Source organism: Oryza sativa, chromosome 10, assembly GCF_034140825.1.
Source record: "Oryza sativa Japonica Group chromosome 10, ASM3414082v1".
Taxonomy (NCBI): domain Eukaryota; kingdom Viridiplantae; phylum Streptophyta; class Magnoliopsida; order Poales; family Poaceae; genus Oryza; species Oryza sativa.
In genome coordinates, this window is record NC_089044.1 from 2,737,559 (window position 1) to 2,757,326 (window position 19,768).

The 19,768-nt window shown below is 40.0% G+C and overlaps 3 protein-coding genes across 6 annotated transcripts; all 3 read right to left on the minus strand.

Moving 5' to 3' along the window:
- Positions 1-1,032: 1,032 nt before the first annotated feature.
- Positions 1,033-5,447, minus strand: LOC4348096 (uncharacterized). 2 transcript variants are annotated; one of them, XR_001540497.3, is made up of 3 exons: positions 4,253-5,447; positions 3,135-3,296; positions 1,033-1,840 (listed from the first exon to the last, which is right to left on the minus strand). XR_001540497.3 is itself a non-coding variant. In XM_015758433.3 (2 exons), exons 1-2 carry the CDS (start codon positions 5,388-5,390, stop codon positions 3,232-3,234), a joined length of 1,203 nt encoding a protein of 400 aa, XP_015613919.1. In that variant the 5' UTR covers positions 5,391-5,447; the 3' UTR covers positions 2,771-3,231. The 2 variants fall into 2 exon arrangements, 1 of the variants encoding a protein (XP_015613919.1); XM_015758433.3 differs by lacking the exon at positions 1,033-1,840 and having other exon boundaries at positions 2,771-3,296.
- Positions 5,448-8,177: 2,730 nt separating this feature from the next.
- LOC4348097 (uncharacterized) lies at positions 8,178-12,993 on the minus strand. 2 transcript variants are annotated; one of them, XM_066305005.1, is made up of 3 exons: positions 11,800-12,993; positions 9,031-9,111; positions 8,178-8,581 (listed from the first exon to the last, which is right to left on the minus strand). In XM_066305005.1, exons 1-2 carry the CDS (start codon positions 12,920-12,922, stop codon positions 9,107-9,109), a joined length of 1,128 nt encoding a protein of 375 aa, XP_066161102.1. In that variant the 5' UTR covers positions 12,923-12,993; the 3' UTR covers positions 8,178-8,581; positions 9,031-9,106. The 2 variants fall into 2 exon arrangements, with proteins under 2 accessions (XP_066161102.1, XP_066161101.1); XM_066305004.1 differs by having other exon boundaries at positions 9,031-9,123.
- Positions 12,994-14,293: 1,300 nt separating this feature from the next.
- On the minus strand, positions 14,294-19,530 carry LOC4348098 (uncharacterized). 2 transcript variants are annotated; one of them, XM_015757643.3, is made up of 3 exons: positions 18,358-19,530; positions 16,212-16,292; positions 14,294-14,742 (listed from the first exon to the last, which is right to left on the minus strand). In XM_015757643.3, exons 1-2 carry the CDS (start codon positions 19,487-19,489, stop codon positions 16,288-16,290), a joined length of 1,137 nt encoding a protein of 378 aa, XP_015613129.1. In that variant the 5' UTR covers positions 19,490-19,530; the 3' UTR covers positions 14,294-14,742; positions 16,212-16,287. The 2 variants fall into 2 exon arrangements, with proteins under 2 accessions (XP_015613129.1, XP_015613127.1); XM_015757641.3 differs by having other exon boundaries at positions 16,212-16,304.
- Between the last annotated feature and the right edge of the window lie 238 nt (positions 19,531-19,768).

Here is a 19,768-nt window from a genome sequence, read left to right on the forward strand (position 1 = left end):
ATCGATTAAAGGCTGCTGAAGCGCAAAATTCTGGCACAAGCGATGATCGAGCGGCACTCCACTGACATCTCATGTTCAGGTCTTCGTTGGCTTGTCTGTAACTGTTCTTCAGTGAGAATTTTGCAACACCCTGGATTCTTCATGTTTCACACATTTGCTCGCAGCACAGTTCAGGTCGTGTATGTGTATCTGCCATCATCTCCGCAAGGTAGACAAAATGTCAGGGAAATACGAAAACCGTGTTCAGGTCGTGTGTGTGTCTCTATATATAGACACACACACACACACATACATACATACATAAATTTTAATTTAGAATTTCCAATATATGTTTTTTAGAAAATGGATTAAAACCTAGCCTCTACATCCAAACTATATGTACATAGCCAAGCATTTCCAATAAACTTAACTATGACAATAGTCCAAAATATGGAAAAAAAAACTGAAGGCAAAATCAAAACAAACATTTCAGGATTCTAATATAAGAAATGATATATGATTACATGGTTCAGTTGGATGCACACAAATAGTAAAAATTATTAACGGTTCTGCGCTTTAGAATGACACTAGGAAATTTGTATAATGGATCCATGAAACCTATTTGAATTGAATTGTTGATCAGAAGCTAAGATGATTTAGGAAGATATAACAGTGGGAGTTGCGAGTTGGTACATAAAAGGACATGTACAGATGCACAATCTCCATATCTTGAGTTGCTTCACAAACATTCTTAAGCTCCATCGATCCAGGACATAACTTGAAGATCCCCAACATTGTCCACGGAAACACCACGCCACCCTCCTCAGCTACGCCAATGATGATTTTCAGGCGTCAACAACGTTAACCGGTGATCATTAGAGCTATAGGAAATGCAAGCAACAACAATACCATTGTCAGATATCCAGATCACATGACTAGTAATTTAGCGGTACATATATCTTTTGGAACTAAGAAATCAAAAAAAAAATTGGGCTATATAGGATGAAAATTCACTAAATTAAATGTCTACATATAAATATCTCACTCAGTAAATGTCTAGCCCACACATGATGTTGCTTTGCAAAAAAAAAAAATGTATATTACATAAGTTTGACAATTAATTGCACTCACAAATTAAATTTTATCCTCAAGCTAAGCTGAACCCTCTTGTTTTGTCTACATATAAATATCTCACTCCATAAATGTCTTTCCCACATATGTTGTTGCTCGCAAAAAAAAAAAGTATATTACAAAAGTTTGATTATAAATTGCACTCACAAATTAAATTTCATCCTAGAGGTAAGCTGAACGCTCTTGCTTCCCAATGGCAGCCGCAACCTCAAAAATGGGGAATTAAGGTTTGGGGTGAGGAATGGGGATTGACTAAAGGCTGCTCGCTGAAGCGGAAAATGCAGGCACAAGTGGCGAGCGACGCTTCGGTGACATCACACGTTCTTCGGTCGCTTGTCTGTAACTGTTCTTCAGTGAGAATTTTACATCCAACACCCCAGAATCCTCTCATAAACACTCTTTGCTATACAATTACAGTGTGTCATAGACACTTTTGCTCTGCCAAAATTGGGCATCACGAAAAAGTGTAGCATATGCCACCCCTTCTTAATTAGATGCCATCCCATCAGTGTGATGCTACTAGGATAACCTATACAAGTTTTCAGTACAGCTAACGAGAACATCTGTAATAAGACAACTAAAACTTCTGATGGTACTAAAGCATCACAGGACTTCATCTCCCCCTCATTTTGTTGGTCAAACCACCAGGATTGCCAAAATTCAGTCCAGCATTCCAGTTCCGAACCTCCAGCCAGGTTTTGCGCCATACATCTCACTTGCTACTTGATTTCTGCAAAATAAGCCAGGTTTAATCCAAAAGCAAACATAATGGATCAGCTCAACAGAATGTGTTTTAAGTACATTTATAAAACATATCACATATGCATTCCTGGTTTTCCAGACAGCTCAGATAACAGCAGCAACACCCACTACAACCATTTTTCTCATCTCTTAACACTTATGAAACCAAGCACCAACTATATGCACATGTGGTAAGCTATTTAATGTTTCATTGCACCCTTAAAGGAAAAGAATACAGTGCAATAAGCACCAAAATTGTTTTGTGTTCATATAAGCACCATGCATTATCATCTATCATTCTATTGTTTCTATAACCACTACAAAATAGCCCTTTAACCCTAAGGTTCTAACCAGGGTTTGAAATTTCGAAATTGGATTTTATGCCAGGGGTTACCAAAATTTCGGAAATTTCGAGCCAAAATTATTTGAAAATTTGACTGAATTTGAATGAATTTGAATAAAATTTGACCAAATTCACAAAAAATTACAAAAAACCGAAAATTTCGGACGAAATTTGAGCATGCCGATGGGGGGCGAAATTTCAAACCTTGGTTCTAACAGAGTAAGCAGACAACTGATGTGGAATTAACACTGGGCACCCAATACCAATGATTTTGCTTGCAACTCATAGGCCCTTGATATATCAAGACGGGTTGTTTGTATCTCATATTCTATTAAAACCGCTTTACCTTAATCACATTTTTTAAAAAAAATTTGTGCAAGTAAGCGGTAAGAAAAACTGGGTTTCAATAAAACCGGGAAATCATGTTTAATCAAAAACTACACAACAATTTTACGAAAAGTAGTGTTGTTCTCAATCAACACAGCACGAAACATATTGACCGTGCCCCTTTTTTCTCCCTCGCAGCAGCCAGCCAAAGTGCCAAACACACATCTATCGCAAAACACATATTTAGTATTTTCCACCCAAACATGATGTTAAATAAATGATCCATAACAAACTAACAACCTATAAGTGTTTATTATGATAAATCAAATTAAAACTTGTTTTATGAAAACCTGTTTTTTATTTGTCTTCAAACCGACCACTGAAGGAAACAGTCAAACAGACTACAAGGTTCATAACGCCCACACCACCTTTCAGCAGCAAACAGGTCAAGCATCAGCCAGGTTGTTCACATGGTGCCATCCTACCATGTATACCAACCGCTGGTTTACAACAAAAGTTGAGTTTCAAAGCACAAGACTACAACCAACATGTACCGAGAAATAGCATCCAGAAAGTGATGATCAGCTAAACAGAACTTAAAACTAGAAAAGACCTGGTGAATTCTCCCAACATATAGTGACATCCTCCTTTGTGTTCATCCTTCCAACTGTCCTGAGCACAGTCTCCATCTGAACTTGGCGCGGAAGATCTCACTTGCCACCTGCCTCAGAAACCTGGTTCCCCACTATAGCACTCTCCTGTTTTCCTCCTTTTTCTGCATTAGAGCCCAAGATAACATCCATAAGCAAACAAAATATATTATATCTGTAGGATCTTTAGATAATTTAGCTTTGAAACAGGCTGAATTTCTAGCTTTCAATAAATACCAGCATACAAAAGCAATTCCAATCAAAATGAGTGACTAAAGTTTCTTCTTAAACTTGTTTAGCCAGGGTCCAAAAAGATGATAAACACTAAGAACTGGACCAACACCAAAAGTACAACTAACAACATTCCAAACAAAGTAAGCTAAGGGGCACTTAATGAATAAGTGTTCATCTTTTCAAAACCCTGGCAGAAAAGGCGTTTGCTATCTCCCTTTTTTCCAGCCGTATTAATCAAATTGTCAGAACCGTATTTTTTATTAACAACTACAACAAAAGTTAAATTTTAATTTTCAGTGGGATCTTTATAGAATGAGCTCACCGTAAAGAAAAGGTACAACTGTATTTTTTTTTTCAATCAAACAAGTTCATTACTACTATAAATATAAGTAGAACAGATACCAATCAATATTTGTCATACTTTTGCTTACACATAAATGTGGCATTAAGTGGAAAAGGCATTTTAAAAACTAGTATAAATAGAAGTGGAAGAGACACAAATCAATACTTGTCATACTTTTGCTTAAACATAATGTGGCATTAAGTGGAAAAGGTATCCACAAACGATACATGAGGTATTATTAAAATCGCGCAAGGAGATATCCCCATTAACCCACTTTCAACCTTAGTGTTAACGATGACTACTGAACATCAGATCAATAAAACATAAAATAAAAGTGACTTGGCATGTGTTGCTCTATTTGATATTAATTGCTAGTGCTCCTGAACTGGAACAGGATATGTACTACGTAGTATTGGGTTCAGCACCAACAGAGTAAACATTGTAAGACTTTTCATTATTTAAAGACTACTTGACAGAAAAGGACAAAGGGATAGTTGCTCATACCATTTGGAACATAATAAAAGCTCTCATAGGGATGAACAGTCTTGATGAGTAGGGAACCATCAGTCACCTTCTTGAACTTCAACGTGTCAAGCTCAACCAAGAAAATGCCAGCAGGGGTCCCAATAAACACCACATTTCCATCCCCAGAGAACCCACATATCCAAGCAGGCACGATACGGCGCCGACTGTCCTCCGTCGCCACTGGCAGCGAAAGGAGCTTGTCCATCTCAACGGACTTGCGTGGAACCCAGTTCGTCGCGCCATCATCGGCAACCTCCCGCACCCACAGATGCAGGCAGAAATCGTTGAAAAAGGCGAGGCCAAGCAAATCGTCCTCCAAACTCACAGGACGGATGTTCCACCTGTGGGTTGCGGGCATATCCGATGGCCGCGAGATCAGAGCTAGACTTTGGCTGCCGCAATTGAACTCGAGCAAGCTGCTGCCATTAACAATCCAGTACAGGGCTTCCCCAGCAAGGGCAGCGGGCTCGTCGTAGATCATCAGCAGAGGTAAAGTCACCGGCGTCGAGATCACGTCGCCCCAGGCGCCGATCGCCGAGGAGAACATGCAGCCGAACACGTGGTCGCCGCTGACGAACACGACGGCGACGTTGAAGGCGCCGGAGCGGCGGTCCTCGTCGCCGGCGGAGGCAGCGCAGAACACGGCGGCGTCGCGGTCGGCGTCGGCTTGGACCATCTGGATGGGGGCGGGGAAGCAGACGAACCCCTCGGTCATGGGGTCCCAGACGAGCAGGTTGGCCCAGTCGCAGCTGCGGAGGAGGACGCGGCCGTGGCGGCAGCCGACGAGCCACCACAAGCCATCGCCCGTGTTCCTGCGGAGGGAGGCGACCTGGTCGGCGATGCGGCAGAGGGGCGCGTCGGTGGGGAAGAAGAGGGCGCCATGCGAGGAGTTGAGGAAGAAGCCGAGCACGGGGGCGGTGCGGTGGAACTCGCGGAAGCGGCGGAGGAAGCTAGGGTTGCGGGTGTGGCGGAGCCAGCGCTTGGAGACGAGGGACGCCGAGGAGAGGAAGGAAGGGTGGGGCGGGAGGCGGAGGAGGATCTCGGCGAGGACGTCGTCGGGCAAGGTCTCCGCCGCCGCCGCCGGAGGGGAGGAGTGGCCGCCGGTGACATCGGCCATCGTCAGATCTGGGGATGAGAGAAACGGGGGATTGAATTTTGTGCACTGAAGGGCAAATGCTATGGTACATGTGACTATCACCTCTAAATTTATCTATTTTATTCACTCATGAACTAAGAGCAGGTACAATAGTAGACTATTAGCAAGCTACAAACATATTTTAATAGGATAAAAGATGAGAGAGAATAGCAGCGGGCTATAGATCTGTAGCCAGCTACAGCATGGACTCCAATACGCAATGTGTGTATGACAGGTGGGACCATATACTAATAGTATAGTAAGCAATTATTGTATGAATTGGCTATTAGATTGGCTATACATGAATTGTAGCTAGCAGTGGGCTATACTATTAAACTTGCTCTAAGAGTCAACCTATACAATGCATCACCTCTAGTACACAAATACCAATACAAATACCATATCATTAAGAGCAGGTACAATAGCAGCTGGTATGCCGGCGATATGCTGGCCACGTAGACCGGAGTGATGATTTGGCAGAAAAAAGACAGGAGAGAGGGCGAGTCGGCGACTAAATTGTCGCCTGGCTGCATGCGTTTTTCGAGAAAAGTGGGCCCCGTCGATGCCATAGATCATCAGCGGTGAAATAATCTCCAGAGAGAGAATAAGATGAATGAAGAATAAAATACTATTGTCATGAAAGGATGGACAGACGGGTTAGAGCATGCTTATTGTGCCGGTAAGCTACTAAGGTGGTGTTTGAATCTCTTGAAGATGAAGATGAAGATAAAAATTAAGTGTTTCACACAAAATGGGGTGGTAATAACGTGTGATTAATTGAGTTTTAATTATTATAAACTTAAAAAATGGATTAATATGATATTTTAGTACAACATTCATATAGCAAGTTTTCGCACGAAACGCACTGTTTAGCAGTTTGAAAAGCGTGCCACGAAAATCTTCATCTTCATTCAAATATTGTTGGATAAACGAATGGGACCTAAACCAACTTTTGATGATATGGTGAAAATTGCAGCCAACTGTGGGCGTTACTATTATCTTTGCTCTAAGAGCAATATAGCCAACTACTAGCTTCAATTCATATATAGCCAATCTAATAGCTCATTCATACAATAGTTACATATTACACTATTAATAGCTGGTCCCACCTATCATATACACACTGCATCTTGGAGTCCGTGCTACAGCTGGCTACAAATCTGTAGCTCGCTGCTCTTCTCTCTCCTTATTTATCTTCTTAAAATATGTTTACAGCTGGCTTATAACCTGCTATTGTACCTGCTCTAATACTCTCACATCCTTCTTAAATTTTGTGAAGGTTGCCTCTTGATTTAGAGGTGGCTCATCATCTCTCTCCTCACTTCTCTCTTCCACATCATCACTCAATCGAATGTGGCACTCTTAGGGGCAACATATGAGATATTATAGTAATTGCCCTTAAATTTAAAGGGAATATTTGATGCGTTGATTTTTTTAAACTTGACTGTTCGTCCTATTAAAAAAATTTAAGTAATTATTAATTCTTTTTCTAAAGGGAATATATTGAGATATACTAAAGTATGCGAATTGACTATCCTTAATTTATTATCATTAACATATATCAGTATGCGAATTAACTTTAATACCCTTAGCAGATAATTGTAAAGATATATACTGATATACAACACCCATATTAATGTGTTGAATAATGTATACATGTTGTTAAAGTGTGACTAACAATTTCCTATCCACAAGTTTCACAAATAAAGGTTGGACATGGGATACAAAGTGGTGTGGTACAATTATGATAATGACTAAACATTTAATTATGGAAACTATAACATAACTAACATTTAGCGTGACAAAGTGAAATATTCAACCTTAACCTCCGATAATAAAAGAAGATATTATCTTAATGTACAACTCTTTAAAATAATCAAGTTCACAACAAAGTGGATCTTAAAGTTTTCATAAACTATTCTTCGACCGTTCGACTAGCGATATCTTTGAAACGAAACGAGTAGTTATAATGTTATATATTACTGAGAAAGATTATAAGATTATTGCTACTGTTTCATACCTTAGGCTCTTGTTACGGTTAGCTAACTATTTTCTACAATAATTTCACTATCACCAGTGATTTCAAGATCTAGAAAACAATACTCATGTATCATCAAAGTTATTTACGATGGAATGTATATGTGTAATTTATTACGATGCTAAAATGTGTCCATAACTAGAACATTAGAAACTAGTAGTCTTTAGTGCAATACTTACTATTAGCCATATGGTTAACTACCTAATGGCAATGTGTTAAAACTTATAAGTGTGCTGGTTCATACTTATGTATGATCTTAAACCTAAGAGTGGAGAAAGGAGAGAAAAAAGTTTGCAGAAGTAGTGTGATCCTTTTGTTAAGGATAAAGAGTATGGTCGTATCACACAGCTTATAGATCCACATTAGGGTGTGTTCTATAATTTTCTATAAGAATGTTGCTTTACAAAATCATATTAATATATTTTTTAAGTTTGTTAGTTAATACTTTCTCCGTTTCATAATGTAAGTCATTCTAGCATTTTTCACATTCATATTGATGTTAATGAATCTAGATAGATATATATGTCTAGATTCATATTTACAGCAATATGAATGTGGGAAATGCTAGAATGACTTACATTGTGAAACGGAGGGATTACTTAATTATTCATTCACTCATCCGCCGTTCCATTTTACCATTTTATGTGTCGGGAGGCGGGAGGAAGGGAAGGGTTCTGAACCCACATGTTCCAACACACCCTTAATAACAAGGGATATCAATATTAGCAATATTTTTGAACTTCACATAGAAATAGTATTGAAATAGGGACATAAATATATCCAATATTCATCCTGAGCATTCAATTTTGTTTTTCATCTACCATCAGCATAACTCTCCTACTTTGTATTATTATTTCGAAGAAAACATCCAATCTTCCTAGCTAAGACAAATAAAATGCAGAGACCAATATATCTAATCTACTACCGCAGCATGCCTATTACAGATGTAATACATTTTTCCTGGTAGCTAACAGGAGGGATTGAAGACTGACACAGGGGTGGATTTAAACCAATTCTTTACAAAATATCAGCTGGGGTTTCGGGGCCAGTCGAGCAAACGATTTGAGCTACGTGCAACTGCAACTCATGCACATCATGAGATCACAGACCTGATGTCAGATACCCGTGGCGTATCCTGCAGAGGAAAATACACAAGAATTCAAGTAAATCCAGCCTTTAGAATTCGAGTGAAAACTACCTTCTTGAAACATCTGTACACAAAAGAGCTCCTGTAAGCCAGTGGCAAAGTGCTGCAATCAGGTACAAATTACTAAAATCTATCCATAGTTTTAAATGATTACCAAAGGTCTAGGAAAGTCTTTTCATTTGACTAGTTTAATTAACATGAGTTAATCTGCATATAGATTATTTACTCACCAATCACCACATCGATCTACTTAAAAAACATGACTTAGTATAAGAGCCAAAAATGTATAATTGCTGGTGCTATGCTCTAGCTTGTGAATTATGATAAAGCTCAAGAATGGAAAATAACCACTGCAGTTTCAATCAATAAAAAAAAGAACCACTAAACGCAAGACGAGCAAAAAAACTTTCCGAAGGCTGATGTCCAGGCTGCCTCACCTGCTTGAAAACGTCAGTATTTCCTTGCCTCTGTCAACACATTGGATCTCATGGGCTTCAATGGAACTTCCAGTCATTATTCTGTGACATTAGCTAACACCAAACAATAAGATATATAAGCTATGAGCTTTGATGAATTAACACAATCAAAGTCAGACAATACCAAGAGTAAGTTAATGGTGTACCAATACTTGTACTTTGCTATTTCAGCAATCTTAAGACTAGTCTTTAGTATGGCACATTGGCCATGTATAGAATATCTTAATTAGAAGTCATCTTATGGGCTATTGCTGATCTAGTATTGCCACCAGATGGCTACCATGCCACATTTTGCCACACTTGAGTTAAGCAGGTCCATGCCACAGACCTACAGTTCTTCAACATCATGGCCTACTTGTCACTAGGGTTTTCAATTTCGATTTTGGCTAAAATTTCGGCCATTTCGGTTCGGTAATTTTTGGACCGAAATTTTCTGAAATTTTGACGCAATTTAACTGATTTTGACTAAATTCACAAAAAATTGAGAAAAACCGAAAATTTCGGCCAAAATATTGACATGCCGGTGGGTTCCGAAATTTCGGAAATTTCGAACCGAAATTTCAATCCCTGCTTGTCACACACACACACACACACACACACTGTTCTGCTAAATTGGGCACCACAATAAAGTGTGGCAACAAGAAATGTTTCGCAATTGGTGGCATTCATCCAAACAGCTCAAAATAGCTCATAGGAACCAACATGCCCATAAAATTCTGGATCGAATGTGGTGTTTACCTATTATCTTTTTCCTAGTTTCGCCATTAAATGTTCCTAATTGAATAATGGGATTTTGATGTACAAATGCAGGACAAAAAAAAAGACAGCAGACATCAATATAATTGCACTTCCCTTATGGACTCAAGTAAAACACATGTACTACAACGGAAATCACCAGTTTGAGGAAGGTAGAATGACCAGACAGCATAAGATATTTTCCAGAAATGATGTAAAACTTCATGAAGAATTTGAAGTATAATAGTCACTCAGTCAGCCATGTTCAGCAAACAATAAAATGGTCCATTGGGTTATGTATATTTTTCCTGGAAGCATGTTTTTTTTTTTTTGGCTCTGAGTGACTGAGTACTAGGCCTAGGCCTTTTTTTCACATTGAAAAGGCAGTTTAATACTAAAAAGAAAGCGGTGAAGCTGCTATAGATGCTCTGGTTAATTGGCTGTAGACAGATCACTCAAGTGTGCAATTATAGACCTTTAAGATTGTCATACTGAAGTCAGCCCTAGCAAAGCCCAAAGAATCCCAAATATTGGTTGGACTAACCCAACCAGCAATTTCTGTCTTCCTGAATTGGGATAGTCAGCTTCAGTTCTAGCTGCCTTTTAACTAGAAAGTGACTGTGCCTTGAACAACACTTTTCAGATAGCATTTTTATTAGCTTCCAAATATTTCATGTTTTAGAATGGCATTTTATGATATCTGGTGCAGTTTAATTTTGAAACACTAGCTCATTAAGATTACCGATTTTAATGTAAAGTACTAAAATTAAGATACAATCAGTCCAATACTCGAACTTAATAAGTCAATAACCACAACAATACAATGAAAATCAGCAAGTAGAAAAAACAAACACCTACATGATTTGTTGATTCGCAGCTCAATGGCCTGGCTTGACTTACAATAAGTCCAACCAATAAAGAAATCATAAATTAGCGTAATCAAGTAATCACGCATTATAGTACATGAGAATTTAATAGTGTTATACTATATGCAACCTATACTAAAAGAATCATATATTAGCATAATCAAGTAATCAACACATTATAGTGTAAGAGAATTTAATTGAAATCATTCCCATGGAACCAATACAGAGAATAACATATTCCTGAATGGTCATTGAAAAAGTACTCATGTCCAAACATCACAAGTTATCTTTCTGTTACTGTTCTTTTCATCTGAAAGTTTTTACTCTACAATATATGCAGAATGAGATATCAATCTGGTATTATAAAGCAACTTTGGCAGTACCTTTTGCACAAATGTCTCAAAGTGTCAACAAGCTAATAAGGTTTGTATTACAGAAGATGTGCATGAAAGCTCATGGAGTTTTCGCATCTTCGTTCACTTATAAGTCACAGAGATTGTGCCAACATACATTTCAATGCACCCTTGAAGGAAAAGTATACTATGTCTACATGATAAGAACTGGACTTATGTTTTGTTCATAAGCATCAGAAATGATGCTTTATCTGTTACCACTACACATTAGCACTTCATCTCTAAGGCTCTAAATGATGTAAAATTAACACTTGCCGCGCAATATCAATGTTTTCGCTTCCAACTCACAGGCATTGATTATAAAGAAAAGGTCATCTGCATATTTATTTTAATCAAACTACTAGATCATTACTACTGTAAATAGAACAGATGCTGAATCAATACTTGTCATATTTTTTTCTTACAGAAATGTGGCATTATAGAAAAGATTTTCCAAATCATAAATGATATATTATTGAAATTGGCGCAAGTAGAATCAATCCACTTCCAACCATAGTGGTAATGCTGACTATTGAACATCAGCTCAACAAGCCATAAAATGAAAGTGACTTGGAAAAGTTTGGTCTATTGTATACTCTATTTGCTTTCACTCCTAAACCACAATGAGACACATAATACTGGGTTCAGCACCAAAAGAAAGACACTGGAAATCTTTTCATTAGCTAAAAACAATACTAAACAGCAGAGGATAAAGAAAGAGAGAGAACTTCCCATACCATTTGGGACATAAAAGCTTGAATATGGGTGAACAGTCATCATGTATAAGGGGTCAGACATCTTCTTGAACTTCAATGCTTCAAGCCAAACAAGGAAAACGCCGGCAAGGGTCCGTATAAACACCACATTTCCATCCTCAGAGAACCCACTAATCGAAACAAACATTTCACCACACCATTTTCCGGTGAGCACCCTTGGCATCGGCAGGAACTTGTCAAGCTCAATGGCCCTGCGCGGTATCCATTTCCATTTCGGCGCACCATCATCGGCAACCTCCCGCGCCCACAAGTGCAAGGTGGAATCCTTGATGAAGGCAAGACCAAGCCCATCTTCTTCCAACCTCACAAGACGTACATCGGCAAGCATCTCCAATGGCCGTTTCATCAGAGTTAAACTTTGGCTGCCAAATTGGAACTCAAGTATGAGTCCCCCATAAGAAAGCCAATACGAGGCTTCCCCAACCAGGGCAGGGGGCGTGTCACAGAGCTCACATGGCAATGGCGCCGGCGTTGAGATCAGGTCGCCCCACGCGTCGGTCAGCGAAGAGTACACGCAGGCGAACGCGCGGCAGCCACCGGTGAACACGACGACGACATGGAAGGGGCTAGAGTGGCAGTCTTGGTCGCCGCCGCCTCCGGAAACATCGCAGCTGCAGAACAACGCGGCGCTGCGGCGGGAGGTGCCGGCGCCGCCGCCCTGCATCTTCTGGTTGGGGCCGGCGATGCGGCGGCGCTCCCCGGTCATGGGGTCCCACACGACCAGGTCGGCCCAGTCGTATCGGCGGAGGAGGGCGCGGCCGTGGCGGCAGTCGATGAACATCCGCGCGTCGCCGCCGTCGTCGACTCCGTCCATGCGGTTGCGGCCGGGGACGCCCTCGGCGGGGACGAAGCTGGGGAGGTCCCGGTAGTTGTGGAAGAAGCCGAGCACGGGGGGTGTTCGATGGAATGCGCACACGCGGCGGAGGAAGCTGGGGCTGCGGATGAGGTGGAGCCAGCGCTTGCAGACGAGGGAGGCGCCGGAGACGAAGGAAGGGTGAGGCGGGAGGCAGAGGAGGATCTCGGCGACCACGTCGTCCGGTAACGACTCCACCGCCGCCGCCTCCGCCTCCGCCGCCGCGCTCATGTCGTGTGGATTGGTAGGGGAGTGCTGCCTCTCAAGTCTCTCAAGCCAAGGGTTGGCATTCGGTCTGACCCAAAATTTTGGTATCGGTTTTCGGTCTTTGAAAAAAGAAAAGTGAACACCAAATTACAACGAAAATAAAGTCAGGACCAACAAATTCGGTCTCGGTCTCGGTCCTGACCGAAATTCAATAACATTTTCATATATGCAATGAAATAGAAATTTTTAACACAAAAATCACAAAAAAAAAATTCGCAAGCATGTATGAATTGCATGTCTAGAAGAAGTAGGGATGTGAAAATTAGAGTTTAATCCTATTGAACTTAGCGGATTCTAGGTTGCATTTAGACAATTTTTTTTTGTTAATTCAGTCTTTTCGGTCTATTCGGTTAACTGAGGAGACTAACCGAATTGACCGAACCAAATTCAGTCTTTCACTGTTTAGGACTGAATTGATGACTGAATTTCTCGGTCTCGGTCTTTCGGTTCAGTCTTTTTCTGCCCACCCCTTCTCAAGCCTGCTCAATTTTTTTTTCTTTTTTAAAACACAGTACAAACACGTAAAATTTAAACATGATTTATAACTTCAAATTTTCACTGCTCCATTAGCACACCGAAAAAAAATATTCCGAGTTTTTTTTCACTTATAAATTAAATCTGTATAATGAAAAAAAAAGTGCTTTGAATAATTGAGTTACCGCATCTCTTCTTATAACTTATTGTACCACAAAATCGCAGCTACCTTACAACTTTACAAGTTGTTCTAATTATAAGCTTATTATTTATAAATTTTTTAGCCACTCACCTTTTGCACTAGGACACTCATTTCTTAAGTTTTTATCTAAATTGCACCACCCAACTGTTAAGTTGATGCACCGTGAATACAATTTACCGTCTACAATTAGTCTAGACGTTCTTTTGCCGCTTTTCTATACTTTGGGCTTAATTATTGGATCACCTAGAGTAAAAGTATCCCAAAGTCTTATCCTAAATTTATATTTTGAATTGCTTCGTTTATCTTTGTCAGATTATAAGCCATAGATTAACCATTGGAAATGCATAATGCAAATAATGAGAATTTCATGCAAGCATTTGATGGCTTACTTCAAATAATTGAAATACAAAATTCTGTATCTACACAATTTAAAAATTCTTTTCAACCAAGAACACTTTTTTACAAAAAATGGCTCTTTTTTTTCCACGGAAGACACAATATGCACACCACACAACACAGGCGAACACAAAACGGAAAAATTGGACGGTTCACCCAATTGTTGCATGAGCTTCTATAATATGATCCAAAGTTGTTTGCACTTGATTTTGGCCCAAAGTTTTTTACATAAGATCAAGTGAACACAACTTTTGGGCAAAATGTATATGCTCAATCAGCTATGGAGCAAATGATCAATGTTCCATTTGAAAGATGAATTGCCTATGAGAGAAAAAAAAAAGAACTAGAGCAGCTGGTGGGTCATCACAGACAATCAAACAGAGTAACCAGAGATAGGAATACAACAATATCATATCGCACGCACAAAATAAAATGTACCACATGAAGTATTAACTGTAATCTCCAAAGGCGAGAAAATGTCAATTTCGCCTTTTTATTGAATTATGGAGTAATCTGATATGCGTTGGAGTATTAGTAGCTGTTATCTCCAACGACAACAAAATGCCACTTTAACCTTTTCATTGAAACATGGAGTGATCCTTCAACACCCTCTGCAATCAGGAGAAAGCAGCGCAGATGCATAACTGATCCTTCAACACCACTGCAGCCAAGAGATTCTAAAGCCATCCGATTCCATGATTTGCACCATCATCTGTATCCATCACAGGAGCGGTAGAAAAAATTAGGGGACATCAATAGATCATCATACAAAGGAGCAAACTAATGGCATGTAATGATGTAACCACTTTTCTCATTGTGAGTAAACGAGCTTCCGTTTAATCATGAACAACAGGAGTACAATCAAAAGCAAGCTACCAACACAGAAAAGTTGGCACCTACCCAACAAAATCCTAGGAAGATTGATGGCGCAAGTTGAATGCAACATGGCACTAACAACACATATAACGCAATTAAAAACTCTAGCAATAACTACTTATTATTCTTCAAAAAGAAATTAACAGCTACTTGTGGTCAGTGGGATTCTATAATTCAGGTCCTTACCCAATTATAGAATTAAGGTCCTCCCCAAAGAATTCATCTTTCTGATGGTCTCTAGAATGCATTTTCATCCTAACTGAAATGAGTTCAGTGTAGTGCAGGAAGGAACAGATCTTTGTTTCCATCTATTAAAATAGCTCAGACGAGAAAACGAATGAGAGAGAATTATACATGAAAAGGTTCCTGAATACTATATAGTCGAAATGGTTCCTGAATACTACAATATAGTCGAAAAGAAGATTATTGCAGTACCCTTTACCGACAAAACTCATAGCCCAAATTGCACGTGCACAAAAACAGTGAAAGGAAAAATAAAGGCAAGTCAAGATAGAAAGTTGCTACACTAGATCACACCATCTGTTTATGCAGTCATGTTTATAAGAAAACAGCTTGGTGGTTCTGAAAAGAAAGAGTATAGTTCTGCCAATTATAATGTCATAAATTATTGAATTTTCTTATAGGAAAACTCTTGTGGAAATGACCTCAACTTTTTTACTTCAGTGATAACAAATGTCTCAAATGTGAAATGTCTATTACACAAATGTCTCAAATGTCAAATGTCTATTACACAAATGTCTCAAATGTCAAATGTCTATTACACAAATATCTAGACATATTTTTGTTTCATCTACCATCAGCATAACTCTCCTGGTATTTAGTTGTTTCAAAAAAATATAGAGAGACCAATGTACTACTGCAGCATGTGTAAGTCTTGCAATAGCAATTACAACTGAAATACATTTTCCTGCTATATAACAGAACAGATTGAGCAACAAAAATACAGGGGTGAAATTAAACCAATCTCTATATCAATTGGAGCACGATTTTTTGGTAGAATTGCTCAAATTTGACATGGACAGTCACTTGGAGAGGCTGTTGGAGATGCTCTTAAGAGCAAACAATAAGATGTATATAGCATGAATTTACTCACCAATTGCCATATTGATCTATGTAATATGAGTTAGTATAAGAACCAATTGCTGGTACTAGGCTCTAGCTTGTGAATTGCAGTGAAGCTAAAATGTAAAAGAACCACTGCAGTTTCGATTTTTTTAAAAAAAAACTGCACATAAGACAAAAGAACAAAATATTTTGGAAAGTCTGATGTCCAGGCTGCCTCACCTGCTTGAAAATGTCAGTAGTTCCTTGCTTCTATCAACACATGGGATGTCATGGGCTTCTGTGGAAATTTCCGTCATTATCCTGTGACATTAGCTAACAGCAAACAATAAGATGTATATAGCATGAATAAGCTATGAGATTTGATGAATTAACACATCCACAATCAGACAACACCAAAAGTAAGTTAATAGTGTACCAAAGTCATACTCTGTTACTTCAGAACTCTTAAACTAGTCTTCTATATGGCACATTGTCAATATAGAATAGCGTTGCCTAATTGATAGACATGTTGCTCTGCTAGATTTGTACACCACAATAAGTGCTGCACGCGACACTTAGCAACACATCTGTGGCAATTGGTGGCATTCATCCAAACAGCTCCTAGGAACTCGCATGCTCATAGATTACTGGATTGGTTGTGGAATTTACCTATATTGTTTTCCTAATTTCGCTATTAAATGTTCCTAGTTCAATACTGGGATGTCTTGCATATTCAGGAAAAAAAATACTGTGATGTGATGTACAAATGCAGAACATCAAAGGAAAAGACAGCAGACATCAATAATTGTGCATGTGGACTCACAGAAAAACACAGGAACTACGACAAAAATCACCAGGAGGAACGGGGTGACCAGAGAACATAAAAGATATTTCCTAAATATGAAGTAAACTTGGTGAGCAATTTGAAATATGACAGTCACTCAGTCAGCCATTTTCAGCAAACAATAAAATGACCCATCGAGTTATGTATATTTTTCCTAGAAACACGTATGGTTAGTTTGCCTCCAAGTGACTGCCTGTGTAGCCTCAAATGTAGTTACGAAGTAGCAGTGCTTGAAGCCTTGAATAACACTTTTCAGATAGCATTTTCATTAGCTTCCAAACTTTTCATGTTTCATAATAGCATTTAATGATATCTGGTGCAATTTAATGTTACGTACTAGCTCATTTAAATTACCGAACTTTCATGTAAAGTAATAGACTTAAATTACTCAAGTCATAGTCGAACTTAATGAGTCTTGGATCAGTGTAATACAATGAAATGTCGCAAGTAGAAAAAACAAATGTCCACATGATTTACTATCTGAATCTCAATGGCCTGGCTTGATTTACAATAAAGACAACAAATAGAATTCATAAAACACTTAACTATACTCGCTATAGTATTCTATGGTGCTATACACAATTTATACTCAACAAATCATAAGTTAGCTTAATCAACTCATTTAGTTACAAGGGATTTTCATTGACATCATACCAGAAGGAACCAACACTAAGAATAATATGTCCCATTCAGGAATGGACATCGACAAAGCACTCATGTCCAAAAATAACAAGTTAAATTTTCATGTCGGCTCTTTCCTCTGAAAGTTTTTACTCTACCATGTAGAATGAGAAGTTAAGCAGATCTCATAGTTCGTAAAGCTACTTTTGGCAACGCCTATTTCACAAATGTGTCAAGTGTCGACAGGCTAACAAGGGCTGTGTTACACAAGATGTGCATAAAAATTCATGTGGTATTTACATCTTTGTTCACTTATAAGTCACAAAAATTGCTTCAATGCACCCTGAAAGGAAAAGTATACTATGTGATGGGCACCAGTTTCTTCATAAGAATCAGATATTACTCACAACTGTATTATTTATATCAGGACTACACATTAGACTGTTACATCTAAAGCTCGAAATGATGTAAATTTAAAATTTGCCGCCCAATATAAATGTTTTTAGCTTGCATCTCATGGGCCATTGATTATAGAGAAAGACTATATTTTTTTAAAGCAAACTACATATGCTGAATCAATACTTGTCATACTTTTCCTTACAGATCATGTAGCATTAAGTAGGCAAAATTTTCCAAATAATAAATGAGGTATCATTGAAATTTGCACAACTAGGTATTCCATCAATCCACTTTCTACCATAGTGGTAAACTACTGAGCATCAGCTCAGCAATGAGAAAACCATAATAAGAGCAAGTTAGCAAAGTGTTGGTCTGTTTTATACTTTTATATAGCTTGCAGTCCTAAACCAGAACAAGATACACAGTACTGGGTTCAGCACCAAAAGGAAAAACATTGGAAGTCATTTCATTAGGTAATAACTATACTTCACAGCAAAGGGACAGAGGCATAATTCTTCATACCATTTGGAACATAAAAGCTAGCATAGGAGTAAACAGTCTTCATGAGTAAGGAGCCAGACACCTTCTTGAATTTCAATGTATCAAGCCAAACCAGGAAAACTCCAGCAACAGTCCGTATAAACACCACATCTCCATCTTCAGCAAATCCACATATCCAAATAGGCATCGCACGGCACCGATAGCCCTCCAGCGGCAGGATCATGTCCAGCTCAATGGCTCTGCGCGGAATCCATTGCGACGCACCATCATCGGCAACCTCCCGCGCCCACAAGTGCAGGCTGAAATCCTTGACGAAAGCAAGGCCAAGCACATCATCGTCTTCCATCCTCACAAGACGGATGTTCCGCTTGAGGATGGCATGATTCTCCACAGGATGATCAATCAGAGCTAAACATAAACATTGGTTGCCGAATTCGAACTCAAGTATACGGCTCCCATCAAGAAGCCAATACAGAGCTTCCCCAACAAGAACAGGGGGCTCCTCATAGAGCTCACATGGTGATGTCACCGGCGTCGAGATCGGGTCCCCCCACGCGTCGATCCCCGAAGAGTACACGCAGGCGAACACGCGGCCATGGCATTGGCCGGTGGTGAACACGACGACGACATGGAAGGGACTAGAGTGGCAGTCTTGGTCACCGCCGCCGGAGGCAGCGCAGAACACGGCGGCGTTGAGGTCGAGGGCCCCCTCCTGGATCTGGCTGGAGACGGTGATGCAGCGGCGCTCCCCGGTCATGGGGTCCCAGACGAGCAACTCGGCCCAGTCGCGGCTGCGGAGGAGGGCGCGGCCGTGGCGGCAGTCGACGCACCACCACATGCCGTCATCCCCGTCCCTCCTGAGGGAGGCGGCCTCGGCGGCGACGCGGCCGGGGACGCCCTCGGCGGGGACGAAGCGGGGGAGGTCCGGGGAGTTGTGGAAGAAGCCGAGCACGGGGGGTGTTCGATGGAATGCGCGCAAGCGGCGGAGGAAGCCCGGGTCGCGGGCCAGGCGGCGCCAGCGGTTGCAGACGAGGGAGGCGCGGGAGAGGAAGGAAGGGTGGGGCGGGAGGCGGAGGAGTATCTCCGCGATGACGTCGTCCGGTGCAGACTCCGCCGCCGCCGCGGAGGAGTGGCCGGCGGTCGCCTCGCTCATGGCCGCGGACTTCACTTCTAAAATCTCAACAGAGGATGGATGGACACGTGACACGTCTGGTTCTCTTGAATATACTTTTTTTTTTCCATTTTGAATTTTTTTCGATTACATGATAGACGTACACGTATACACATCACTATAACGTCATAGTATACCCGCATATGCGCCCCATCTAACACACTCTCTAAAAGATGAAAAACTAACTACACATCTTAATCTCACTAAAATCATATTAAAAACTATATATGCGTAATATTTGTAAGTTGTGTTTCGAATTTT